This window comes from Tiliqua scincoides, chromosome 2 (assembly GCF_035046505.1).
Source record: "Tiliqua scincoides isolate rTilSci1 chromosome 2, rTilSci1.hap2, whole genome shotgun sequence".
Classification (NCBI taxonomy): domain Eukaryota; kingdom Metazoa; phylum Chordata; class Lepidosauria; order Squamata; family Scincidae; genus Tiliqua; species Tiliqua scincoides.
Window position 1 is genome coordinate 190,609,747 of NC_089822.1, and position 27,951 is coordinate 190,637,697.

Below are 27,951 nucleotides of genomic sequence, written 5' to 3' on the forward strand. Positions count from 1 at the left end.
ATCATCAAGCAGGAAGTGACATCATTGTGATGTCTGTGCCAGAAGTGATGCCATCAAGCAGGAAGTGACATCACTGCTCTCACCTAGGAACTAGCAGGTGTCAAGAGAAAATATTCCAACTAAGAGGACCAGGATGGTTAATTTAATTCAGACTTGAAGAAGTCTTTAAAAAAAGTGCACACAGAGAATAACAGCAGTTCTCCCATGTACCCTTATGTGGCTGCATAAGCATATGCTCAGAATCTATGAAGGACATCCATGTGTGCAGGGAACTCTTCCAGAGACCACAGTGTCTCTGACATGACAGGCAGGGAGCACGAGGTGAGGGAGAGGTGTTGCTGAAAGAAAATATAATGCAGGGTGAGGGGACTGGGATGGAAAGGGCTGGAGGGAACCTCCAACCCCTCCTCCTAATCCAAGTTCTCATTCCCATTGCATGAGCTTTCCCATTTTGTGGTGAGGAATGTTAGAAAGAAAAAAAGACAGAGGCAAGGAAATAGTACCTTACCTCTTATTTTCTTCCTTTTATTTTTAAGGGGGGTGCATTTTAATGCATATTCATGAATATCTGTGTGCTTATTTAATTGTTGGCAGGAACATTGCCTAGCAAACCTGCTGCTGCCTAGCTCAAGGCTGCTTGCGCCCCACACTAATGGCTGCTGTAATGTATCAAGAGCCACATCTTAAGCATGTCTACTCAGAAATAAGTCCCCTTAAAGTCAATGGGGCTTACTCCCAGGAAAGTGTGGATAGGATTCCAGCCTGAGAGCCCAAGCCTAGGCCTGTCTACTCCAAAGTAAGTCCCCTTATAGTCAATGAGGCTTACTCCCAGGAAAGTGTGGATAGGATTGTAGCCTTTGAGAGTGGCAGTATCTCATTGAACCCAGTCCTAGGCATGTCTACTCAGAAGTAAGTCCCCTTATAGTCAATGGGGCTTACTCCCAGGAAAGCATGGATAGGATTGTAGCCCAACTCATCCCTTTCTAAATTCTTACTCCCCCCCCCCCAAAGTAAGAGCAGTTACAGAGCAGGGAGGGAAGTAATGAGTGAAGGAAACCCCAAACTCATCAGAGCTCCCAGCCAGGCAGTTCCAGGCACATTGGGGCAGCGGTGGCAGCTCTCCTGCTTCTCCCTCCCCCCTACCTTTCCTCCTCAAACCGCTTCGGAGCCTTCTTCTCTGATAAGGCTCCCTGCACTTTGGAAAAGCTTCTGCCTCTCCTGTCCTCTTGCTCATCTGCCCACAAGCCACTCTGGAGCTTCCCTTTCAGGCAGTGCTCCTGGCGCTTTTGGGGGGGCAGCAGCAGCAGCTGCCGCCGCCGCCGCCGCCGCCTCCTCCTCTCTCCCTGCCTGCTTCCCCCCCACAAGCCACCATGGAGCCTTCCCTCTTACAGCTCCTGGCACCTTGAGGGAGCGATCACCCCACCTCTTCCGCTCTCACTCCCTCCGCCAGCAAGCCGCTTGGAAGCCTATGGAAAGGTTCTGCCAGCTTCCAAGATGGCAGTGCCCACACAGTTGCCAGCTTCCAAGATGGCGGCACGCTGTTTCTTGCGACCCATTGGACATCGGATGGTGACCCACTTGGTGGGTCATGACCCACCGTTTGAGAAACACTGGAACAGACAAAAGAAAGTATTTCTTTACCTGGAGTATAATTAGTTTGTGGAACTCCTTGCCACAGGATCTGGTGATGGCATCCAGCCTAGATGCCTTTAAAACAGGATTGGGCATATTTCTAGAGGAAAATTCCATCACAGGTTACAATCCATGATGGGTGTGTATGGTCTGAGATTAGCTGGTTGCTCATTATGAGGGCCAGGTAGGAATTTTTTCTCTGTCATTGAACTGGCCAAATTGGCAGGTGGCAGTTTTTTCACCCACCCCAGACTGGCAAAGGAGGAACGGTATGTTCAGTAGGTTTCATGCATTAAAAATTGGTCACCTGTGTTTATTAAAGTATCACAAGTTATTAAAGTATCACAAGTTATTAAAGTATCACAAGTTAAACCCAATTGCAATCTTATGTCTTCACTGGGGGGTGTGAGCATAAATAGAATGCTAGATACAGAGAGGTGGTAGCGAGATGCAAGTATCTTGTGGTCTTGTGTGTGCTCCCTGACACATCTGGTGGGCTGCTGTGAGATACAGGAAACTGAACTAGATGGCTCTTGGGCGTGATCCAGCAGGGCTCTTCTTCTGTTCTTAAAAATCAAATTTATAAAACAAGTGATCTTCTTGGGAAAATTATGTAGTAATCATCAGTATTTTAAGGCACATGAACAGCTTGATATATCAAGTGAAGTGCCCAATTTATTTAGTCAGAGCTTCAGTTGTGCCACAGGAGCCAACACAAGTGATATATTTCAATATTCAAAACATTCATTCCCATTTGAAAATAAAGCTACCTGACCATGAAATTTGACTAATGACTTCTGAAGAAAAATGACTAGTTACAGTGCAAGAGAATCACATTTTATATTTATTCAAATCATTCAAACTTATTTTTATATGTATTTATTCAAAAATATTTTTATCCCACCTTTCACTTCCAAAAAGGGAGGTGCTCAAGGTGACTTGGAAAAACATTGAAACAATAAAACCTTAGTAAAACTTCTCAGCACAAACAAGAAGGTAACAGACCCCATAAAACTAAAACCAAACTCAAAAGAGAGCTAAGATTCAAGACTCAAAGGCTTGGCATAAAATAAAAGCAAAAAGAAAGCAGGGAGAGTGCCAACCTAATTTCTTAGGGCAGACAATTTCACATAGTGGGTAACGAAACATAAAAGCTCCTCTCTTGAGTTTCTGCCAGACAAGCCTCTGATAGTGGTAGGACATGCAACAGGGTCTCCTCAGATTATCTCAGGGGCCAGACAGTCACACATGGGAGAATTTGTTCTTTTAAAGAACATGTACTTTGGCCCTGAGCCATTTAGGCTTTAAAGGTAAAATGGTAACAATAACCTTGAATTACATTTAAAAATGAACTGACAGTCAATGCAGTTGGTATAGCAATGGCATTACCCAAGGGAAATGCCTGGTGCCAGTCAAAACAAGTGCAGCAGCATTCTGTACCAATTTAAGTTTTGAGTTGGTCTTCAAAGTTGGTTTTTAAAAGAACCCCTAAATAAAACAACAACAACAAAAAAGCTATGCAGTCAGACAGCCAGCAGCAGGGTGGGGGCTATCCAGTGTTCTGCATCGAGTGCCACATGTATGATTATATGCCTCTGGGGCATAAGTCATGGGTGTGTCCTCGGTGCAAGGAGCTCCAGGCTCTCAGGGAACGCGTCCGCTCCCTTGAAGCCTTGGTGGCCGACCTGGAGAAGCGCAGGCAGCCAGAGGAGGACCGTGGGGAGACTTCTGGGGACGATCAGGCTTCATCCCAACCTCAGGCGTGCAGCTCCTCGGCTGCCCGGGTGGGAAGTCTCGGGACTGGAGGACGTCATCCTGGAGAGGAGGGAAACAATCCCCTAGGGGGGATCCCTTCTCCAGGGGATGGGCCCGTATCCGAGCGCACTCGGGATACTCCTCGGCGGGAGGGGGGTCGGGGGCTTCTTGTAGTGGGGGATTCGATTATTAGAAACATAGAGAGGGGGGTTTGCGATGGATGTGAGGACCGCATGGTGACTTGCCTGCCTGGTGCGAAGGTTGCGGACATCACTTCTCGTCTAGACAGGCTGGTAGACAGTGCTGGGGGAGAGGTAGCGGCTGTGGTGCATGTCGGCACCAACGACGTGGGTAAGTGTAGCTGGGAGGTCCTGGAGGCCAAATTTAGGCTTTTAGGCAGGAAGCTGAAAGCCAGGACCTCAAAGGTAGCGTTCTCTGAAGTGCTACCTGTTCCACGCGCAGGGCCAGCTAGGCAGGCGGAGATCAGGGGTCTCAATGCGTGGATGAGACGGTGGTGTAGGGAGGAGGGGTTTAGATTCGTTAGGCACTGGGGAACGTTTTGGGACAAGCGGGGCCTGTACAAGAGGGACGGGCTCCATTTGAACCAGAATGGAACCAGACTGCTGGCGCATAACATTAAAAAGGTGGCAGAGCAGCTTTTAAACTGATCCCTGGGGGAAGGCCGACAGGAGCCGAGGGGCATCCGGTTCGGGACTCCTCATCCCTATGGGATGAGGATGGGGAGGTTAGAGAACAACAAGACAAAGGCAGGGTAGGAGAAGAAATTGGGAAAGGTAGGGTGAAGGGATGTGATAGACGGTTTGGCACAATGAGAGGATGCAGGGACAAAGGAGCAAATAAGCAGCCCATCCTGGGGCATTCTGTGTATAAATGCTTTTATGCGAATGCCCGAAGTCTACGAGCAAAGGTGGGAGAACTGGAATGTCTGGTGACAAGGGAAAATATTGACATAGTGGGCATAACGGAAACCTGGTGGAATGCAGAGAATCAGTGGGATACCGCAATCCCGGGCTATAAACTCTACAGGAGGGACAGGCAGGGGCGTGTTGGAGGTGGGGTGGCCCTTTATGTTAAGGAAGGGATAGAATCCAGCAAAGTAGAGATTGAAGGTGGGTCCGACTCCACCGTAGAATCTCTGTGGGTTAAATTACCAGGCTTGTGCAGCAATGTAATACTGGGGGCGTGCTATCGTCCTCCAGACCAGAAATCTGATGGGGACCTTGAAATGAGGAAACAGATCAGGGAGGTGACAAGGAAGGACAGGGTTGTAATCATGGGGGACTTCAATTATCCTCATATTGACTGGGTCAATTTGTGTTCTGGTCACGATAAGGAAACCGGATTTCTTGACGTGCTAAATGACTGTGGCTTAGATCAGCTAGTCAAGGAGCCCACCAGAGGACAGGTGACTCTGGATTTAATTTTGTGCGGTACGCAGGACCTGGTTAGAGATGTAAACGTTACTGAGCCATTGGGGAACAGTGATCATGCTGCGATCCGTTTTGACGTGCACGTTGGGGGAAGAATACCAGGCAAATCTCTAACAAAAACCCTTGACTTCCGACGGGCGGACTTCCCTCAAATGAGGAGGCTGGTTAGAAGGAGGTTGAAAGGGAGGGTAAAAAGAGTCCAGTCTCTCCAGAGTGCATGGAGGCTGCTTAAAACAACAGTAATAGAGGCCCAGCAGAGGTGTATACCGCAAAGAAAGAAGGGTTCCACTAAATCCAGGAGAGTGCCCGCATGGCTAACCAGCCAAGTTAGAGAGGCTGTGAAGGGCAAGGAAGCTTCCTTCCGTAAATGGAAGTCTTGCCCTAATGAAGAGAATAAAAAGGAACATAAACTGTGGCAAAAGAAATGTAAGAAGGTGATAGGGGAGGCCAAGCGAGACTATGAGGAACGCATGGCCAGCAACATTAAGGGGAATAATAAAAGCTTCTTCAAATATGTTAGAAGCAGGAAACCCGCCAGAGAAGCGGTTGGCCCTCTGGATGGTGAGGGAGGGAAAGGGGAGATAAAAGGAGACTTAGAGATGGCAGAGAAATTAAATGAGTTCTTTGCATCTGTCTTCACGGCAGAAGACCTCGGGCAGATACCGCTGCCCGAACGGCCCCTCCTAACCGAGGAGTTAAGTCAGATAGAGGTTAAAAGAGAAGATGTTTCAGACCTCATTGATAAATTAAAGATCAATAAGTCACCGGGCCCTGATGGCATACACCCAAGGGTTATTAAGGAATTGAAGAATGAAGTTGCAGATCTCTTGACTAAGGTATGCAACTTGTCCCTCAAAACAGCCACGGTACCAGAAGATTGGAGGATAGCAAATGTCACGCCTATTTTTAAAAAGGGAAAGAGGGGGGACCCGGGAAACTATAGGCCGGTCAGCCTAACATCCATACCGGGTAAGATGGTGGAATGCCTCATCAAAGATAGGATCTCAAAACACATAGACGAACAGGCCTTGCTGAGGGAGAGTCAGCATGGCTTCTGTAAGGGTAAGTCTTGCCTCACAAACCTTATAGAATTCTTTGAAAAGGTCAACAGGCATGTGGATGCGGGAGAACCCGTGGACATTATATATCTGGACTTTCAGAAGGCATTTGACACGGTCCCTCACCAAAGGCTACTGAAAAAACTCCACAGTCAGGGAATTAGAGGACAGGTCTTCTCGTGGATTGAGAACTGGTTGGAGGCCAGGAAGCAGAGAGTGGGTGTCAATGGGCAATTTTCACAATGGAGAGAGGTGAAAAGCGGTGTGCCCCAAGGATCTGTCCTGGGACCGGTGCTTTTCAACCTCTTCATAAATGACCTGGAGACAGGGTTGAGCAGTGAAGTGGCTAAGTTTGCAGACGACACCAAACTTTTCCGAGTGGTAAAGACCAGAAGTGATTGTGAGGAGCTCCAGAAGGATCTCTCCAGACTGGCAGAATGGGCAGCAAAATGGCAGATGCGCTTCAATGTCAGTAAGTGTAAAGTCATGCACATTGGGGCAAAAAATCAAAACTTTAGATATAGGCTGATGGGTTCTGAGCTGTCTGTGACAGATCAGGAGAGAGATCTTGGGGTGGTGGTGGACAGGTCGATGAAAGTGTCGACCCAATGTGCGGCGGCAGTGAAGAAGGCCAATTCTATGCTTGGGATCATTAAGAAGGGTATTGAGAACAAAACGGCTAATATTATAATGCCGTTGTACAAATCGATGGTAAGGCCACACCTGGAGTATTGTGTCCAGTTCTGGTCGCCGCATCTCAAAAAAGACATAGTGGAAATGGAAAAGGTGCAAAAGAGAGCGACTAAGCTGATTACGGGGCTGGGGCACCTTCCTTATGAGGAAAGGCTACGGCGTTTGGGCCTCTTCAGCCTAGAAAAGAGACGCTTGAGGGGGGACATGATTGAGACATACAAAATTATGCAGGGGATGGACAGAGTGGATAGGGAGATGCTCTTTACACTCTCACATAATACCAGAACCAGGGGACATCCACTAAAATTGAGTGTTGGGCGGGTTAGGACAGACAAAAGAAAATATTTCTTTACTCAGCGCGTGGTCGGTCTGTGGAACTCCTTGCCACAGGATGTGGTGCTGGCGTCTAGCCTAGACGCCTTTAAAAGGGGATTGGACGAGTTTCTGGAGGAAAAATCCATTATGGGGTACAAGCCATGATGTGTATGCGCAACCTCCTGATTTTAGGAATGGGTTAAGTCAGAATGCCAGATGTAGGGGAGAGCACCAGGACGAGGTCGCTTGTTATCTGGTGTGCTCCCTGGGGCATTTGGTGGGCCGCTGTGAGATACAGGAAGCTGGACTAGATGGGCCTATGGCCTGATCCAGTGGGGCTGTTCTTATGTTCTTATGTTCTTATGTTCAAAGGCAGCCCCACATACAGTGCAGTACAGTAATCCAGGCTTGATGTAACCAATGCATGAATTACCATAACCAGACCTGATTGACTCATCAAACATCTGAGCACTCTCAACTGAGCCCAGAAATATGATGCAAGCTAACAAAGCAGGAACAGAATTGGTGTAATATGTTCCAGTGGACTTGCTCATATCAACAGTATAGTAGTTGCATTTTGCACCTTTGAAGCTTCCAAGCAGCCACACATAATTACAGTAGTCCATTAGTTTTGCTTCCTACTGCTCTTTGGACTTCTGAACTTCCCACCCACCACTGTGATCTTCATAGTTCCTTAAGGAGACAAGCCATTAACAAAAGAATCACATAGGAAGGAACAGCAAAGTAAACCATAGGAACACTGTTTCAGTAAATAAATACAAATAAATTGTGAAATGGAAGAGAAGGCCAACCTTTGGTCCTGGAGCTCCTTGAGGACCAGGTGGCCCTTGTGGTCCTGGTGGACCCTGAAAAAAAGAACAGAAGCTGTTTGTTAACTGCTGTTTAAAATATAAACATTTTGAATGAATAATCTACTGCAGACACACCTGCCCACAAATTGATCTCACAGATAAGTCGAGGGCAGGCTTTGAGAAAAATATATCATGGAATTTTCTACGACCCTCGGATAAGTCGGGGGCTAAACTTAGGGGGGTGTCTGACTATAGTTCTGACTTATTTTACCTGAGGCCAGATCCTGAAAAATAACTTACCACTAATTGTTACCTAAGAACTGTACAGTCTCTAATTTATTAAAAACATAGTAAAAGATCATAAGATACATTTTTATTCTTTTAAAATTCTGGTCTTCACCACCTTTTTGTAAACACTATCTGTGCACTGTAAACAACATACCAGTAGAACAGTGGTTCCCAACCTGGGATTCATGTACTCTCAAGGGCACTCAACAGGACCTTTAAGGGTACTTGAAAAAGAATGGTATAATGGCAGAAAAAGGCAGGTCATGCTCCAGAATGCTTTGCAGGGCCAGCAAGGCAGGAAGGAAGGTAGCTAGTTGGCTGCGAAAGCCCCACCAATAGCTAGTTTTTGGTCATCAATTCATCTATGAACCAGAGATTGAAAGCCAGCACAGTAAAAAAGCTGAAACATAATATGGAAAGTGATCAATCACCCAGAATTTCTCAGCACACTTCTGGTGCAAAACAGTGCAAAGCCAGAGTCTTCTGTTCTTCAAACAGATAAAAAGAGAATACACTGTGATAAATACATGAAGTCTGGGCTTTCATATAGAGGAGATGAGGGCTTGTATTATTAATTACAAACATTTTGCTAATATGAAGGGTACAATTTATGGAAATGGGCTGCCAAGGTATATGCCAGTGTAAAAGGTTGGGAACCACTGCAGGAGATCCATGAATCAAATCCACCTTTAAGGTGTCTGGTGTGTTAAGCCAGAAGCTCTACGTATAACATACAACCATAACACATAACTGGGAGTGGGCAGGAGGTCCGGTCTAGAGGGTTGAGCCTCCATTTGCCTGAAGATAACATCCGAAGGTCGCCAGTTCAAGGCTACCGGCATGTGCGACCTTGAAGCAGCTGGCAAGCTGAGCCGAGCTATTTCCATCTGCTCTGAGCGTGGGAGGATAGAGGCCAGAATGTGCGCCCAGATCAAGAAAGAAACATCTGAATGTTGTGGTTTCTTAAAGATAGAAACCTTCTTTCAAATTGTAAAAATCCCTACGGGAATTTAAATAGCCTGCCTATGTAAACCACCTTGAATAAAGTCTAAGGAGAAATCTGAGGACCAAGAAAGGCGGTATAGAAATACCTGTATTATTATTATTATTATTATTATTATTATTATTATTATTATTATTATTCAATTCACAGCAGAGAGATGAGATATTTGCAACTCTTTTTACTCAGAAGTAGACCCACTGCTTTCCATGGGTGTTATTCTAAAGTAATGGTGCCCTGAATTGTAGCCTGAGACTTTGCTTCTTTGGAAAGGAGGATCCTGGTGTTGAAAAAAACAGATCTACTAAATGCAAGCCTTTGCAAAACAGAACCAGGCTGCAACAGCATTTGCAAAATGGAACAGAGGAGAAGAAAAGGTTAACTTTGGCTGGAATTTCCCAGGGAACTTACTATAGAAACTAATCACTGCACTGCTTCTAATGACCCACTTGAGCAAGAAACTGTTCAGAGTTGAAAGGCTCTGCCCTCTGATTGACCCGGAGATAAGGCGAAGTGATAACTGGAGCTTGATTACTTGGCAAAAATTTTATGTACTATAGGTATTTAAAGGTATCTATGGTATTTATCATCCTTCTGAAGATCACACAGTGCAGTTTTTTTTTTTTTTAAATAGAAATGCAATCTATGGTAGCACAAACATTGATGATGAGGGCTTCTAGCAACAACTTAGGCTGCAATCCTATATGCATTTATTTGGGAATACAGGTCCAGCCTTGTTATACACTAATTTTTTATACACGGATTTGACTCAACACGATTGGCCCCCGCAAATGAGAAGGAATGTGCTGATTCCTGGAGAAGGGAAAAATGCAACCTTTGCACAGTTTAAAATGCACAGTTTAAAAAACAGCTTTTTACTATTGTAGAGAGACAGTCATGCAAGTGATTGCAGGTATAACCTATTATCCACAGATTTTTCTATCTCAAAGCTGATGAGACGGGCCCATTATTAAACGACTGTCATTTAATAATGCCAGAGAGGGCAGCCAGCTGACAATCCATCAATCATTCTCTCTGCAGGCTTCACTCCTGAGCACATGAAAGAAGGCTAAATGGCAGCGATTATCACCTCCTTCTCACTGGGGCTCCTGGTGAAGGGAGGGATTGCTGCCTCCTAGTGAAGCCTAAGCACCTCGAGAGAGACTGATTGCCTCCGTGCATTTCAAAAGGTCAGCACGGCTGTTTTTAAATCACCAGAGCAAAGAGATTTTGTTTATTAAATTGATTTGCTTTAGTGTGTATGCCACTCTGCCAAATGTCAGGATTCAATCCAGTATTCTGAGACTCTAGTCCCTGCACATGCCCGATCTCGTCTGATCTTGGAAGCTAAGCAGGGTCAGGCCTGGTTAGTACTTGGATGGGAGACTGCTTGGGAATACCAGGTGCTGTAGGCTTATATCATAGTCTTTCGAGACTGAAGGTTGCCAACCAGTCCCTGTTCAGTCACATTTTAACTATATGAGGCCAACAATTCCTAAAAATGCTGTTAGCAAAGGATAAGTATAGGAGAACTGTGGTCAAGTCCCCGACCTACAGATGTTCAAGTTTCAAACATCTGACTTATGACCAGGTTTGCTCAGGGCCTTGAAGCAGGCACAGCTGTAAAAGCAACTGCATAATAATGGAAGCTGCATGGAGACAACCCAGCCTGCACAATAACTTTGAAATAGTGACTGCTTGCTTTGGCAGCAGAGAAAAACAAAAGCTTAACAACATTGAATAATAATGAAAATCTGGGGATTCCCGGGAGGAAAAGGGAGAGAGAAGATGAAAGAAGCAGTCAGTGTGGCCAAGGCTGATTGGGGAATATCTCAGGAAGCACTAAGATATAGTGAGGTGCAGGAGTATTAATGCTGTAAGAGGAAAAAGTGAGTCATGAATAGAGGCAACTCCAACAACAGAATTTCAAAACATAGCCACCTTTTATCACTACCAAGTAGGAAAGGAGGGAGGGGAGGTTCAAAGCTGAGTTTGATCAAGGCCCTCTACAAATGCTATCTATTCCCTTTAAAAAAGCAAATACAGAAAAAATCTTACAGTCCAACAGCCTAATTCTATGCCAGGCTGGGGCTGCCAGCTATAGCTCTTTGTGCCCAGTGTGCCTCGGTGGCCACTTTGGGAGTGCTGCTGCAAGAGGTGGATAAGCTCCCCTGTCCATCACCATATCTGTTTGTGGCCACCAGAGCAAGTAAGGCTGTGGAGAGGGCAGAAAGAGGATAAAGTGGGGTGGGGAGGCTAAGGGATGGGGTAGATCTGGTGGCGATGGTGTTTGTCGGATCTTATCCTCCCAGTTTTGTGATCCCTTCCAGTTTTTTTCTGCCTTCTGAATTCTCAACAGTGGCAGCTGTTGCACAGCTTATATATGGATACATTTGACACATGATGCGTGTAAAAGGTAGGTAGAATCTAACTCCAAGAGTAAAACCACTTTGTAAATTTTTGTCTGTAAACAGCTTTGTAATTTTTTTGCTGAAAGGTGGTATATAAATATTCTTAATAATAATAAGTTGTAAGCCATGAGTGCAAGTGGTGCAAGCAATTCTAGGCTGATTCTCAACTGGGAGTTTCTACACTGGTAGTTCAATAGCCTCTGTCTTCCCATAAGCGAGGAATCAAGGCGACAAGGAGCCACACCTCTTGGCATTTTCACTATTCCAATGTAACAACAGGCATGATGGCGGCAAAGCAAAGCAAGCTTAAATGCAATCGATTCAGGAGGGCAAGTTAAGCTTGTGGTCAACTAATGTCCAAGGATTTTTCAAAGAAGGAACTGACTGTATCAACAACGACCGCAAATAAAACAAGCCAAATGACTGCAAAATAAAACAAGTAATTCATGACAGATATCAATCATGCTGCAAACAATCACAACTCAGGAACTCTCAGGCATTATTTTGTTAATAAAAACCCAATGTTTGGCAGAATCTTTCTGAGGATCTGGATTCAGAAATCCAAAGCACAAAAGCCACACGCTGGGCCATTCCGACAAACCAATACAAGTAGGCATCTGGCACAAAGTAATTACCGTCAATTTGAGTTTCCCTGAAGCCTGTAATAAAACAATTAGTATGGTTTTCAGATACATCTGGAATTAAATATTTATGCTGCTCAAATACTTTTAAATTAGTTAAAATGGATGCTTTGAGGCATGATCTTTTCCCAGTGGAAAAGGACACCATCTACATAATTTTGTTTGCAGGGAATGCTATTATATACATTTTTTCTATTAATATGAAAGCAGAAACCAAAACTTCTGCTCAGGGCCAGCCCATTCATGAGGCCAACTGAAGTAGTTGCCTTAGGCAACAAATTGGCAAACGGCACGCACCTCAGTCCACTTGCTCACCTCCACTGTTCTTCCTTCTTGTCCTTTAGTGACCTGATTTGGAAAAGGAAGACAAAGACAGAGCAAAAGAGAAAGTACAAAGGAGGGGAAACTGACAGGCTCCTATGCACTAGCCTATCAATTTCCTCCACACTTCCTCCTCTGCTCCACTTTCCTCTTTCTCTTCCAATTCAGGGAGTGGAAGGAGCAGAGGCTGGTACATCATCAGTAAGGAGGTGCAGCATCTGGTATCCCGTCTCTGGTGCCAGGAGGTCTTGGGTTGGTCCTGCCTCCACCTAATATATTTATCAGTTTCTTGATAGTCTTATTCATAGATGAAATGACCTTCTACATAACAACTGTCACTTGGAAGAGTTGTCTCTACATATCATATGTTGAACAGTGTGGAAATGAAGGCAGCAGTTACTAAAAGATGCCTGGTACACCCTGAAAAAGTCCTTGCCTCTTCCTATATGTGCCAGAATTTGCCTGCAGCTTTGTCTAGCAGTTGCTAAAGAACATTAGGTAGTTGCTACAATGAAAAGTGAAGGACTCTTTACTAAGATGCTTTCCTTACTCAGAACCAACAGAGAGAGAGAGAGAGAGAGAGAGAGAGAGAGAGAGAGAGAGAGAGAGAGAACTTGAAGTTCAACAAAAATAATTGCACTGTCGGGTTCAAAGGAATTCATAATGGAATTTCACGTCCTTGAAGAGCAAACAGGCATCTTTTCTGATAAAGTTGTGGCTCTTTCATCATGTTTTGTATTTCAGGTTCCTTGGACAATGGAAGAGCTCCTTGGTGGTGGTGGAGCTGTAGAAAAACTCTGGCTATGACATATGTAGTTCCCTTACATGCACACTAACTAGTGCAGGAAACTGCAACTAGTGCAGAATGCGGCGGCCCGTGTAGTTATTGGAGGTAAGTGGTTTGACTCTGTCAGTCCGCTTCTCCAGCAGCTGCACTGGCTGCCCATTCGTTTCTGGGCCTAATTCAAGGTGCTGGTTTTGACCTTTAAAGCCCTATACTGCTCTGGGCCAGGGTATCTTAGAGACCGCCTACTCCAGTACAATCCGGCCCGTCCTCTTAGGTCATCAGAGAAGGCCTTTTTACAAGTGCCGCCGCCTAGGGAGGTACGGGGGGCGGTGGCAAGAAATAGGGCCTTCTCAGTAGTGGCACCAACGCTATGGAATTCCCTTTCCCTTGACTTAAGAACTGCTCCCTCTCTTGAAACTTTTTGGCGAGGCCTGAAGACCCTTCTGTTTAGACAAGCCTTCTGAGTTCCTGGCCTTTTTAAACACCTCTTAATATTTTTTAACGGCTGTTTACAGGCCTGATCCTTTTTTAATTTGCTGCGCTATGCTCTTATCTGACTAGTTTTTATCTGACTACTGTTTTTACAATATGTTACAATATGTTATTTTTTATCTGTTTTAAACTATGTTTTTAATGTGTTTTAACCTGTTTTGTAAGCCGCCTTGAGTCCCTTCGGGGAGAAAGGCGGGGTAAAAATAAAGTATAATAATAATAATAACAACAGCTTCTGTCAACCACAGCCTAAATCCTTACATTGGGTTGTATGTAGGACATGCAGAATTCTAGGGCACACCACCAGTTTGAACCTGGCTGATCAAGTCACACTTCAGCAGGCAGTGCCACTATCATATAATATCATTAAGGTTACCTTGAGGGCTTCCAAGATCCTACCATCATAGTCAATTACCACAGTATCACCCTGTTCTCCTTTCGGGCCTGGAGGACCCTGAAACATAAAAAGATCATTGCAACCTTTATGGTAACAGGCATAATATTATGCTTTCATATATTTTAATTAGACATAGTTAATTCTAGCTCACCACTTGAAATACTTCAGTGTTTTGATTACCATAGTCTGGAAGAAAGTCATATACCATATCACCTACATCTGTGGTTTTCAAATTCTCAGGGAGTTTGAGGACTGCAGTAAGTCCTTGCACGGGAGGGGAGGGAGCCAGTGGGGGAGAGAGAGGGAGGCAGCGGGGGCAGCAGTGGGATCTCTGGGGATTGCATTGTTAAGGGGGGCTGCAGGGACTGGGATGTACTCACCAGTCCCTGCTGCTGTCTCCCTGGGGTGCGGGCAGCCCTGTGCAAGCGTCTGCAGGGCTCCCCAGCATTCTAAAAGTGAAAGTGGAGCGATTGCGCTCCACTTCTGGTTTTGTAGAGCGTGATTGCTCCACTTTCACTTTTGGAACATTGGGGTGCCCTGCAGACGCTTGTGCAGGGCTCCCCGCACCCCCGACAAGCTGCTGCAGGGACTGGTGAGTACATCCCAGTTCCTGCAGCCCCCCTTCGTGACGTGTTCCGGGGGATTGCGTCACTGCCTTCCTCCTGCCCCCGCCCCTTAAGGGGGCAGAGGCCAGGGCTGTCAGGCTGGGGCGTCACGATGCCCCAGTTTGAATAGCCTACACTGTTTGAGCTACATTGTCATAACCCGATTAAAATCAGTGAAACTACAGCAGATATTTATTCCTTGAGCTGCTCTGTTAGAATGGTAGGAGTGGTGACGTGTAATAATTTGAAGGGACCTCAATATGAAGACAGAGATTAGTCACACAAGCTGGGATCTGTCTTTGAAAATCTTCAACAACCTATAAAACAGCCAATACTGCAATTCAGTCCCAATTATATGTCCTCAGTTGAATGTGAAAGATCATGATTTTCATGAAATATTTTTCAACCCCAAAATATTAAGACAGAAAATCTTCTAATCTTTTCTATAGCTGAATCTAGCTCTATATTGCTTAGATATCACAGTGAAAATTTTATCAGCTCCATTCTAACCACACAAGACAAAAATGTAGGTTTGTAGGTCTACTTTTGTGAACAAGGAAGGCAATCCAGACCTTTGGCCCAATGTGTCCATCTGCTCCTCTTTCACCAGGTTCACCCTGAAAATAAACAATTCTTGTTATTCTAAAATATTGAGGAGCAAAACATCAAGAACAGCAACTAAAAGACTGAAATCTCCAGAAGGCACTGGAACTCCTTAGAAAGTAACATTACACACACCACACAGCTGCAAAACCAAGCCATTTTTAAAGGATTATGAAATCAACCTGGCAAACAGTAAAAGAAGACAAGATGACAATCAGACACCTCAGTGTTACAAATCAAGATTGCTGTCACATTTTGAAAAGAGAGCAGCTTACGGCATTCTGAAGCAGTACTTCCTTTCATTTTCATGCACAAGAGCCATAACTCAGTCCAGTATATGTTTGATGCAGATTTCACAAAATTACAGAATGACTAAACAGGAACAGCAGATGGGCAACACTGGTTTTGTATAAACAAAGCAAATGCATTCTTTTCCATTCTAATTCTCTTACTTCTAGGTTTAGGGTCATACAAATTACGGAATCACTGATTCTAAAATGTTGCATCTTGGAATGAAGATAAAAAGAACATGCAGAATGGATGCTGCCTGTTTCATCACAACAAGCATATCAGTGACCGGAATGCTGATTCAAGCACATAGCCCTGCTTGCTATTAGCACGACATCCTCCTCCAGCTGTACAAAAGTTAACAAGGCATCACTCAGCTAGAGGCATAAAATGGGAAGAATGTTGCCACTGCTATGTTCATTTATCAGCTCACTTGTGATGCTGGGCTCACAGAGCTTTTGAACAATATACTGTTGACTCCTCTTGATTATGTCTTTCTTTACCCTTTTGCAGATGTAACAGATAAGAAGAAAAGACCTGCTATTCCTAAAGTCAAGAGTAAAGTAGTAAAGAGTAAAGTAGTCTTCTATAAATCCTGTAGAGCAGCAGATCCCAAAGTCCCAAAGACTATAGTAAGTACTGGCAGGGGAGGCCCCAATAGCGCCACAATGATCGAAGCACTGTCAGGAGCAAGGGTCTTTTTTAACTTACTGGGGGAGGGGGGTTTGCTTGCCTCTGGGAGAGTTGCAGTCCCATCTGTGGGCTTCCCTGCTGCTCCACATAGCTCCAATCGAAGATCTGAGCCCACTTCCGGTTTTTGTACAAAAAATTGATCAGAGTTATGTGGAGCAGCAGGGAGACCCACAGAGGAGACTGGGAGCTTCCTGGACCCTCCTGGAGGACAGCACAGTCCTCTCAGGTAAGTTTTAAAAATCCTTGTCCAAGTGCCACTGCAATCACTGCAGCACTGTCAGAGCACCCATTTCTGGGCCACTTCCTTTAAGGGAGAATGGCCCTCACTGGTTCTGACCTACCAGTTTGGGAACCACTGCTGTAGAGACATACTGAATGTGGGGTGAAAGAGTCAAAGAGGTAGCAAAATATCTTCATTTATAGATAGTTTGGAATCTGATATTCAACAGAATGTATTTGGGGGTAAATAAAATTTTAGTAATAAACTCTTATATCATTATTTGTACTTGGAAGTTCTCAGCACAAGTGATATGTTGACCCAAGTGACTGATAACACATTTGAGAAGAACTCAGAACTTGATATCAAAATTAAGATCTTTGTTTTACTTGTAGTATTATTACTTTAAAGCTGCTCATAATCATGCCCAAATAATATTTATATAATCTTATATTTGATCTTTTAAGAGTAGCTTTCACAAAGCTACATTTCTGAACAATGTTTGGAAGCCTGTCTTGATGGCAGGTTCTCAAGAAACACAAAACAAAACCAACAACAAAAACCCACCCATCTTTGAGCAATTTGTGTATGTCACCGTAAAATCCCAAATCTGTCACTACAGGTTCCAACTAGTAAAAACGAAGAAGTCCCAAGAAGCCTTCAGAGATTTGCATTCTAATGTCAGAGTACAAAGCTTTGGAGTGTCTTTGGAAACTGTGGTTTTAATTAGTCAGAACAACAGAGCACTGGGTTTTTTAATACAGCATTTTCTAGTTCTTACTAGTTAGAATGAGAATCTCCAATGATGCTCTGGAGCTTTGTGTTTGGACTAGTTGGAACTAGAAAGACAGTTGGGATCTTCACATTTTGACTAGTTGAAATTAGTTCTAACAGATTTCGCATTTTTACAACAGCATATACTGTATACATAACAAGCAGATGATGTACATTTTGCTTATGAGGCCAAGGAATGAGGACTAATGATATATTACTTTACTGCCTATTGTTCAATAACCCATGAGCTAGATTTATGGTGAAGCTGCTTTCCATATTTTCAGGTTTTGTTAAAGTTTGCTTCCATTTATCAGATCAAGACAAATATGTCACTTACAGAACAGCTTTATTTGCACTGTGGCCTATATAATTTGACATAAATGTGTTCAGTTAGCTGCCATTTCCTGTACTGGTGATAATGTGATTGAACTCGTACCATGCCTTAATCCAGCTGGCATCAACATTTTGCTCTCTATAACATTACGTTCAGATGATTCAGCATTTTATTTGAATACCTATCATACTCTGGAATGTCACATTATTTTTATTGTACACAGTGATGACCTGTGATTATAAACAGCATACTTGAAAATTCCAGGTGAAAACTTTGCAAAAATACATTCTTGTCCTACACTTAATTTGCCTTCTCTTGTCAGTTTTCCCCCCAATACCATTACTGTATTTGAACCTAGCCTATAAGGGTATCCATATGCAAAGGACAAAGCATTCAAGGAGCCAATTTTGGATATGGAAATTGAATGTGCAACACTAGAAGCAAGAGTACAGGCCAACAGGTGAGAACCATTTCTGGTAGCCATCAGCCAACTCCAGCCAAAGCTCATTCCACGGCCACCTTTCTGAGTGCAATTCCAAGTGCATATGGCTCTGAAAACAACACGAGCTGCCTTCCACTTTAGCACTTGCCATCACATGGATAAAGCGGAAAGCTGTCTTGCCTATTCAAGATGACATGACATTTCACATGAACTTGGGCCTTGCCTTTTTCCATCAAGCATGCAAAGACCTTGCTCTCCTCACCAAATGTGCATGTTGCAAGGGAAAAACCTCTGGAATTCCATGGGAAACAGAAGAAGTGACTTGGGAGAGGTAGACATGCATAGGCTTGTGCTGTTGGAGAATCTATCAGGATTGGGGCATTGACATGTGAAAAGGGGGTATTTAATTATTTCCCGTTGCCTCATGGTCCTGAAAGTCATCCTGCAGTTTTGACAGAGTCCATGGTGCAAGGGGAAATGACTAAATACCCTCGGCCTGTTCACCAGAATCCCAACCCTTATTACCCCTCCAAACTGCTAAAACCCAAACAAACAAAAGTTCTAATGTGCTTTAAGCATCACAAGTGGGTTGATCTTATGTGGCCCCAAGACATAGGGTGACATTCCATTAGGTGAGAGGGCTGCCATCATAGGAGAAAACTGGCAACTTCTTGATGCACGTGTAGAAACATTTTCCACGCGTGCATGGGTTGCTCTGTTTCCTGATCTTGCTATCCTCTACCATGCACTGCTTACCTTTGGCCCTGGTTGCCCATCTAAGCCTCTCTCCCCCACTGGGCACGTGCTTTCTTGTTCTCCCTGCAGTGTTTGAAAGAGGTGTGAGGGAAAATTCTCAGCTTCTAACCAGGGACTTCACTCACCTTTCTAAGTGGTTCGATGCTCTGCTTACCTGTGGCCCTGGTAACCCATCTCTGCCTTTCTCTCCCATTGGACCAGGGCTTCCTGGTTCACCCTGCAGCATTGGAGAGAGGTATGAGGGGAAACTCTCAGTTTCTAACCAGGGCCTATACTCACCTTACTAAGTGGTTCCATGTGCTGCTTACCTTTGGCCCTGGGGATCCATCTCTGCCTCGCTCTCCCAACAAACCCGGACTTCCCTGTTTTCCCTGTAGAAGTTAAAAGAGGTCCAAGGGGAAACACTAAGTTTCTAAGTAGGGCATTAACTAGTCTTACTGATCTGTTCCATGTGCAGCTTACCTTTGCACCTGGTAGCCCATCTATACCTTTCTCTCCCATAGGGCCAGTGCTTCCCTGTTCTCCCTGAAGTGGTTGAAAGAAGTGTAAGAGTAGCGTTCAGTTTCTAAGCAGGACATTCACAGACTCACTAATCTGTTCCATGCACTGCTTACCTTCGGTCCTGGTAACCCATCTGTGCCTCTCTTCCCCACTGGGCCAATGCTTCCTTGTTCCCCCTGCAATAATTGAAAGAGGCCCAAGGGAAAAATCGCTCAGTTCCGAAACAGGGCATTCACTAGTCTTACTAATATGTTACATGTGTTGTTTACCTTTGGCCCTGGTAGACCATCTATGCCTCTCTCTCCCTTCTGGCCAGTCTTTCCTTGCTTTCCCTGTAGTGGTTGAAGGAAATGCAAGGGAAAAATTTCAGTTTGTAAGCTAGATATTTACTAGTCTTGCATATTGTCCTGTCCTATGAGCTATTTACCTTTGACCCTGGTGGCCCCTCTACGCCTCTCACTCCTACTGGACCAGGACTTCCTTGTTCTCCCTGCAGCATTGGAAAGAGCTATAGGGAATGCTTTCAGTTTCTAAGCATGGTGTTCACTAGTCTTACTATCCTACTCCATGTGCTGCTCACTTTTGGCCCTGGGAGTCCATCTATGCCTCTCTCCCCCACTGAGCCAGTCTTTCCTTGTTTTCCCTGCAGACATTGAAAGAGATGCAATGGGAAACTCTTGGTTTCTAAGCAGCGCTTTCACTGGTCTTACAAATCTGTTCCATGCGCTGCTTACCTTTGGCCCTTGTAGACCATTTAAGCCTTTCTCCCCCACTGGGCCAGGGCTTCCTGTTTCTCCCTGCAGAGGTTGAAAGAGGTGAAAAGTGCTCAGTTTCTAAGCAGGGCATTCAGCAGTCCTATTATTGTTTCATGCGCTGCTTACCTTTGGCCCTGGTAGCCCATCTATGCCTCTCTCCCCCACTGGGCCAGGGCTTCCTGGTTCTCCCTGCAGAGTTTGAAAGAGGTGCAAGGGAAAGTGCTCAGGTTCTAGGCAGGGCACTCAGTAGTCTTACTACCTGTTTCGTGCGCTGCTTACCTTTGGCCCTAGCAGCCCACTTATGCCTCTCTCCCCCGTTGGGCCAGGATCTCCTGGTTCTCCCTGAAAAATTTAAAAGAAGTGCAAGGGGAAACTCTCAGTTTTTATGTAGGGATAAGCAGAATCTTCTGCCTCTACACCACCTTTGTTCTGCCATTTTGATATCCCTTTGATTCTCTTCCATTTGTCTTTTGGATTTTGGACTATCAATATGGATAAGTGTGTCTGTGCCCTCACACCATAGTAAAGAAATCCAAACCTTAACCCAGATGTTTTCAGACTGGACCATCATAATGCTCCAGCCCAAGAAGCTCTGGCTCTGCCCCCTTAACGGGAAGAGTGATGGCAATGGCGGTGACATGATCGCCATGATCACAATGCCACTGGGGGAAAAGGGTTTTTTCCTTACTTAGTGTGGGTTGCACTGGCCCTCTGGGAGGTGTGGGGAGCCTGCGGATCCCTTTGCCTCAGAACAGTGAAAAAATGCTATTGCAACTCACTTCTGGGTTTGTGATCACAACCCAGAAGCGGATTGCAATCGCATTTTTTCAGTATTCTGAAGCGTGGAGAACACTGCAGTGGGGTCTGGAGGCTCCCTGAACCCCCTGGAGGACCGGCACAACCCACAGTAAGAAATAACCCCTTTACCCTGACGGTGCGATCGTGGAGATAGCGTTGCCGCACCTTCCCTCCCCCACATAGACTTACGAGGTGCCAAACTTTCCCTGAAAGTTTGGGAACCTCTGTCTTTACCTGTCACCTTTAATAAAATAATGTTTGAAGTTTTTATTAAGTTTTTTGTAGAAAGAAAAAATACATGAAAGGACCAATTGTTCTAGAGCAGTGGTTCTCACACATTTAGCACTGGGACCCACTTTTTAGAATCAGAATCTGTCAGGACCCACTGGAAGTGATGTCATGAGTTGATGTGACATCATCAAGCAGGAAAATTTTTAACTATCCTAGGCTGCAGTCCTACCCACACTAACCCAGGAGTAAGTCCCATTGACTATCACTGTTAAAAGAATATACATAGTAGTTTGTTAAAAGTACAGGTCTGTAACATTTCCCCAAATGCAGTCACATACCATGGTAGCATCAAGCTTAATATATTAAAAATAAAATATTGAAATTGAATGGGGACCCACCTGAAATTGGTTTGTGACTCACCTAGTGGATCCCGACCCACAGTTTTAGAAACACTGTTCTAGAGAATAAAGTCTGTTTAATTTGGATTTGGGTTGCTACTCTTATTAAAAAATTAATATTTTATGTTATAAAGACAGCAACTGTTACCCTGCACATGCCCAATCTTGTCTGATCTTGGAAGCTAAGCAGGGTCAGGCCTGGTTAGTACTTGGATGGGAGACCGCCTGGGAATACTGGGTGCTGTAGGCTTATACCATAATCTTTTGAGACTGAAGGTTGCCAACCATACCCAGGGTGACCAGATACAATGGGGGATAAAGTGCCTATACCTTTAACTCTTGTATAGAAGAGGGAATTTTGACCGCTGCAGCTCAGCACTGAAGGGTTTAAAAAGCTGCACCTGCCAAAATTCCCACTTCTACACAGTGGTTAAAGGTATAGGCACTCTGTCCCCCATTGTATCTGGTCACCCTGATTGTACCTCATCAAACACATTTCTGCAAAGAGAAAGAGAACCTTTATTCTTGGACTGGAAACTTTATGCTTGACAACACGGACTGAGTCACCAGTGGAGGATGTACAAAGGCTATTCTGAGTGCAATAATCTTTTTTGATTATTAAAAATTATTTTAAAAACTATTATTTATTTTAAAATTATTATTAAAAAACTATGGAAAAAATAGATAAAACAAATAAAAACATGGATGTTAATGTTTGAAACGGGGCACATTGAGAACACTGTTTGGCTAATTGAAAATTATCTTTCTATGCTGCATTTTCCACCACTCAGAACTCCTGTCTGCTCAATTTTTTTTATGTGGTTAACCCATTTCTGCCTGGCCCACATGTGTACATATTTGGTCCCTTTTGCGTATATGCAGTGTTGGACAGAAATGGCTTAGAGCCCAATCCTATCCAACTTTCCAGCACCAGTGCAACCGTAATGCAGCTGTGAGGCAAGGGAACAAATGTTCCAATAGCTTGAAGAAGCCTCTGTGATTGCTTCCCCACCACAGGATGCAATGCATGCCCCATTGGCAGGGCTGCACCGCCGCTGGAAAATTGGATAGGATTGGGCCCTTAATTAGCCATTGCTTCTTTACATGATTTTAGCTGGGATTTTAGTTAACTTTTTTTCTTTCTGCTACTGCATTATAGTAGCAGAAAACTCTTGCTTCAAAGAACCATTTTAAGTGTGCTCCACAGGGTCCAGTTTCCAGTGCTGGAGGACAGATATTTGATTATTATTATTTTCTTCCCACAGGATTGCAATTCTGTTCTTGTATTTAGCAGGGAGAAAGCAACTGTCCCTCTTTATCTAGCATGGAATCTTTTTCAGTGATGGGTCTCTTCTGCATCCCTATTTAGATTGAATCCTTTGGGGATTTATTAATATATTTAACTATATAAACTGCTTTGTGGACTACTTTTTGTTGAAAACAGTATATAAATATTCTTATTAATAATGGTATATTAATAAAAATAAAAATAATGAAAACTAAATGTACACTCTGAAAATGTAAATCTGGATCAACCTTGTCTTCTACAATTGATTAGTTTTGCTCTGGTAAACCAATCCAGCAAAATGCAAACTCCAACTATGGGGAGGAATCCAGTAGAAAAGGATTCTGTAAGCATCCCTATTTCTAAGAAGGTCATTTACTAGTCTTATAGTCCTGTTCCATGAACTGTTTGGCTCTGATGGCTGTTTTATACCTGGTCCCCCATCAGAACATGGTTTCTTTATTTTCTCAGCAGCATTTGAAAAAGGTGCAAGAGAAAATTCTTCAGTATAAGCAGGATTGTTCAGTAGTCTTATTATCCTCGTCCAGGAACGGCTTACCTTTCGACCTGGTAGCCCATCTATGCCTTTTTCTCCCATCAGGCCAGGGCTTCCTTGCTCTCCCTGAAGTGGTTGAAATAAGCATAAGGGAAAGTTCTCGGTTTCTAAGCATGGCATTCACAGTCTTACCATCCTTTTCTATCAGCAGCTTACCTTTGGCCCTGGTAGACCATCTACACCTCTTTCCCCCATTGGACCAGGGTCTCCTTGTTCTCCCTGAAGTGGTTGAAATAAGCGTAAGGGAAAGTTCTCGGTTTCTAAGCATGGCATTCACTAGTCTTACCATCCTTTTCCATCAGCTGCTTACCTTTGGCCCTGGTAGACCATCTACACCTCTTTCCCCCATTGGACCAGGGCCTCCTTGTTCTCCCTGAAGTGGTTGAAATAAGCGTAAGGGAAAGTTCTCGGTTTCTAAGCATGGCATTCACTAGTCTTACCATCCTTTTCCATCAGCTGCTTACCTTTGGCCCTGGTAGACCATCTACACCTCTTTCCCCCATTGGACCAGGGTCTCCTTGTTCTCCCTGAAGTGGTTGAAATAAGCGTAAGGGAAAGTTCTCAGTTTCTAAGCATGGCATTCACTAGTCTTACCATCCTTTTCCATCAGCTGCTTACCTTTGGCCCTGGTAGACCATCTACACCTCTTTCCCCCATTGGACCAGGGCCTCCTTGTTCTCCCTGTAGAGGTTGAAAGATGGGTAAGGAAAAATTCTCAGTCTCTAAAACAGAGCCGCCATTAGACTTACTATTATTTTTCATGCAGCGCTTACCTTTGGCCCTGGCAGCCCATCTATGCCATTCTCTCCTTTGGGGCCAATACTCCCTTGTTCTCCCTGAAAGTAACACAAATTAATTCAATTTCTTACAAAAGCAAAATTTTTATCTAATAACTCTTGATTAATTTGTTTTTTTCCAAACAACACATTAATTTTGTTGTTTTCCAAACAACACAGTCCTGGAACGTGCTGGAATCCCTAGCATGTATGCACTGCTGAAACAGAGATGCCTGCGTTGGCTCGGTCATGTCGTGAGAATGGATGATGGCCGGATCCCAAAGGATCTCCTCTATGGAGAACTCGTGCAAGGAAAGCGCCATACAGGTAGACCACAGCTGCGATACAAGGACATCTGCAAGAGGGATCTGAAGGCCTTAGGAGTGGACCTCAACAAATGGGAAACCCTGGCCTCTGAGCGGCCCGCTTGGAGGCAGGCTGTGCAGCATGGCCTTTCCCAGTTTGAAGAGACACTTGGCCAACAGTCTGAGGCTAAGAGGCAAAGAAGGAAGGCCCATAGCCAGGAGACAGACCAGGGACAGACTGCACTTGCTCCCGTTGTGGAAGGGATTGTCACTCCCGAATTGGCCTTTTCAGTCACACTAGACGATGTTCCAAAACCACCTTTCAGAGCGCGATACCATAGTCTCTCGAGACTGAAGGTTGCCAACAACAATTTGTTTTTTGCTCTGAACAGTTTTAATCTTCCTTTCATTCCTTCATAAGATTTCTAAACATGCGCCTGGCTGCTGTGCCAGCTTTACTGATTCTCATAAAGCCTGTCAAAATCAGGAGCAGGAATCTTAAATTCTAGATTCAGGGGAAATATTTGCTAATTTGCTGAATACTTGCTCTTTTTTAACAATATTTTTGATCAGAATTGACTTTCATGCACCTGGCCACTACACTTCTTTATGTTTCTTCCTACTTTTGTTTCTTGATATTAATTTTCTGTTTACCAGTTTTTAACAAAAACAATCAGCATTTATTCTTGTCTATGAAGTACAGGAATTATAAAAGAACAATGAAAAGAAACCACCAGTCACAGAAGTTTACCTTTGGGCCTTGAATCCCTGATTCTCCAGGGATTCCAGCATCACCCTGATGAAATAGAACACACGTAGGTGACATTGAAATACAAAAACGCATTATGTATGCCAAGGTCAGTACTGGTACAGAGCTCATCTGGACTCACTATAAATTTAACCACAAAATAACTGTCAGGTCTTACTGTTGAATTTGGGATTACTTTCTAATTGTTTGAAAGAAAGACTGAAGTTTTATTAGTAAAGCCCAGGGTTGCCTTGTTTGAGTCAAGACATTACTCATCATCTGAGAAATACAATGAAATTTAATCCTTAATGATGTTTCTGAATCTTGTAGCCATATGTTGTGTGTGGTTCTGAACACTACTTCTTTGTCATAAAGTGCCTTCAATCTTGGCCATAAGCACTTGGTAACTTCTATGAGGTTCTGTTAGAGGGAGCAAGATCCTTAACTATTTAACACGGCTGAAAACAAATTTACACATTCACACACACCGTATAGATTTGGCTGCCATGGAGAACTATGCACAGAGTTCGGCTTCTTACAGATGGCAGCTTAGGTCATCACAGCACATGGGGTATGCGTGTGGTGGGCCGACTGCTTCACTGTGTGTTTGCTATTTCAAGCTTACAGAGTTTCTAAGGCCAAAATCTAACCAACTTTCCAGCACGGACATAAGGGCAATGCAACTCTAAGGTAAGGGAACAAACTTTACCTTATCTTGAGGAGGCCTCCATGACTGCCTGCCAACAGCAGGATGCAGCACATGCCACAGCTATGCCACTGCTGGAAAGTTGATTAGGATCGTGTCCTAAGTCTGTAGTTTCTAAGTCTGTAGATTTTTTTCGCTTAAAGCCATTAAGGTTCATCAAATCACAAAACAAGTTTCTTTGATGAGCTCAACCCACAAAAGATCCCAAAGGGTTTTATGGGAGAAAAAGATATAAAAAGCAGGTCTCCAGATCATTCTGTCTTTCCATCTGCCACTACATTCATGTGTTTGAGCTGCTGACGCCACTCGCCTATTCCAGCTACAACCCAAGGACCATCATGCCAGGTCCCTATGGCACTGCAATCACTGTGGTGCCATCAGGACACCCATTACTTTAAGGGGGAATTCCCTTTCTCTTAAGGGGGAATGGCCCACTTCCTGTTCCCCTGGTGGGTCATGACACACCACTTTGGGAACTACTGCCTTATGTAACTACAAACAACAATTTGTTTGTTGTTAGGGAGTTGCAAGTCTGCAGTCAAGGTGGCGAACGCAGTGTTCCTGCTTCGAGTTTTACTACAATTATACAGCCTGCTGTACATTTTATACATTTCATAATCTCTATCAAGTATATGCTAATTTTTCATCATCCTTACCAAACAGGTGTGAAATTATTATTCCAAGTTTCTTCCAATAGTTCACTGATTCCATCTATTTTTACATCAAGAAGCACTTCACTTCTAAGTGCTATCAGAGTTAATCTGCCTGTTTACAGAAACTGTATTCCAAGATGAGTAAACAGTCAGGGTTAAACATTCTTTCTATGGATTTTCAAGAGAAAGAAATTAATAACTTACTTTTTTTCCTGGAACACCAGGTTCACCCTTCAAAATAAATCAATGAAGTATGTTATATAAGATACAAAAATAATAGCAATGAAACTGTTTTAGAATTGAAGTGGAAATACTAGTTCTAGTTGATCTAGTACAGCTTTTCCCATGTCCTATAAACCAAAACCTTCATGCTAATACTTTCATTGATTAATGAAGCTGTTTGTGTTTTGATGATCTGCAATGAATAAGGCCCCAATCCTACCCTCTGCCAGCAGCGCCAATGCAGCCATGCCAAAAAGGTGCACGCTGCACCCAACAGTGGGGGATAGGTTCCCCAAAGTATAAAGCACATATGTCACCAGTTTTGGTGGTACATGTCTGAGGAGAGACAAGGGGTGGGGAGGTTTGTAATGGAGGGGTTAGGATCCAGCGTGGCAGGATCCTCTCCTGCCTCCTCCCCATTCCCGGTTCCTCCCCCTCCCACCCAGTTACACCCCCAGTCCCCGCCCATCCCTGCCCCTACCACTGACTTTCTGAGTCAGGTGGGCACAGCAGGGTCCAGCAACAAAGCTGTGGTCATGCTACCTCTTGCAGCAGCACTTGCAGAATGGCTACCATTGAAGTGCTGCACATATGGTCGACAGCCATTTTAAGATAGCAGGTCTCTTCTGCTGTTGTAAACTCCTCCTCCTGACAGCCCAACCCTGTACAGGATTGGGCTGTAAGCCATACAGATGTCAGTTTTCAAGCACTTATTTCATTTCCCCCCCACTGAAATGAAGGTACCTACTCTGGGGTAAATGGATTAAGGAACAGCTGAAGAACACATACATGACTACTTTTACTGGTCTGAATTCCAAATGGTTTAGAATAGTGATGGCTAACTGTTCCAGTCACCCAATCCACTGAGATTAAGTGATCCCACGTTTGATGCATACCAAAATAGTGTTAAAATTACTCTTAGGAGATCCTTAATAAATCAGAGTCACTCTAGGGCATACCAGTACAGAAATCCCCATGTTAAGGAGAAGTACTAGCTGTCCTCCTGGACTCTAAATTTTGGGCTGACATGACAAGCAAATCCACATAGCCAAGGTATATGACTATATTTTTCTTGCGTCTAGAAACTTAGTGGGAATTCACACATTCCATAACAGAAAACAGAAATAAAAGAATAATTGAGCAAATGTTAAAACAACTAATTTGCCAGCACTAAGAAGAACTTTTTATCAGACTTTTGTTTAGTTATTAAATTAATGCATCACTTTGTGTTAATAGAAACACACAGGCTGCA

General features: G+C 44.0%; 1 protein-coding gene and 1 pseudogene across 1 annotated transcript in view; one reads left to right on the forward strand and one right to left on the reverse strand.

Annotated features, from left to right (window-relative positions):
- The window catches only part of LOC136638899 (collagen alpha-1(III) chain-like), a 133,999-nt gene that overhangs the window by 37,043 nt on the left and 69,005 nt on the right, over positions 1-27,951 (reverse strand). The window contains exons 8-27 of the mRNA XM_066612927.1: positions 26,682-26,708; positions 25,122-25,166; positions 24,063-24,125; positions 23,908-23,970; positions 23,754-23,816; positions 23,600-23,662; positions 23,446-23,508; positions 23,293-23,355; positions 20,301-20,363; positions 20,148-20,210; positions 20,001-20,063; positions 19,536-19,598; positions 19,380-19,442; positions 19,228-19,290; positions 19,074-19,136; positions 18,920-18,982; positions 18,766-18,828; positions 15,231-15,275; positions 14,033-14,110; positions 7,717-7,770 (exon numbers count right to left, since the gene is read on the reverse strand). Of these exons, the coding sequence (XP_066469024.1) occupies positions 7,717-7,770; positions 14,033-14,110; positions 15,231-15,275; positions 18,766-18,828; positions 18,920-18,982; positions 19,074-19,136; positions 19,228-19,290; positions 19,380-19,442; positions 19,536-19,598; positions 20,001-20,063; positions 20,148-20,210; positions 20,301-20,363; positions 23,293-23,355; positions 23,446-23,508; positions 23,600-23,662; positions 23,754-23,816; positions 23,908-23,970; positions 24,063-24,125; positions 25,122-25,166; positions 26,682-26,708 (1,194 nt within the window). The remainder of the gene's footprint in view (positions 1-7,716; positions 7,771-14,032; positions 14,111-15,230; positions 15,276-18,765; positions 18,829-18,919; positions 18,983-19,073; positions 19,137-19,227; positions 19,291-19,379; positions 19,443-19,535; positions 19,599-20,000; positions 20,064-20,147; positions 20,211-20,300; positions 20,364-23,292; positions 23,356-23,445; positions 23,509-23,599; positions 23,663-23,753; positions 23,817-23,907; positions 23,971-24,062; positions 24,126-25,121; positions 25,167-26,681; positions 26,709-27,951) is intronic.
- On the forward strand, positions 21,582-21,698 carry LOC136642677 (5S ribosomal RNA; annotated as a pseudogene).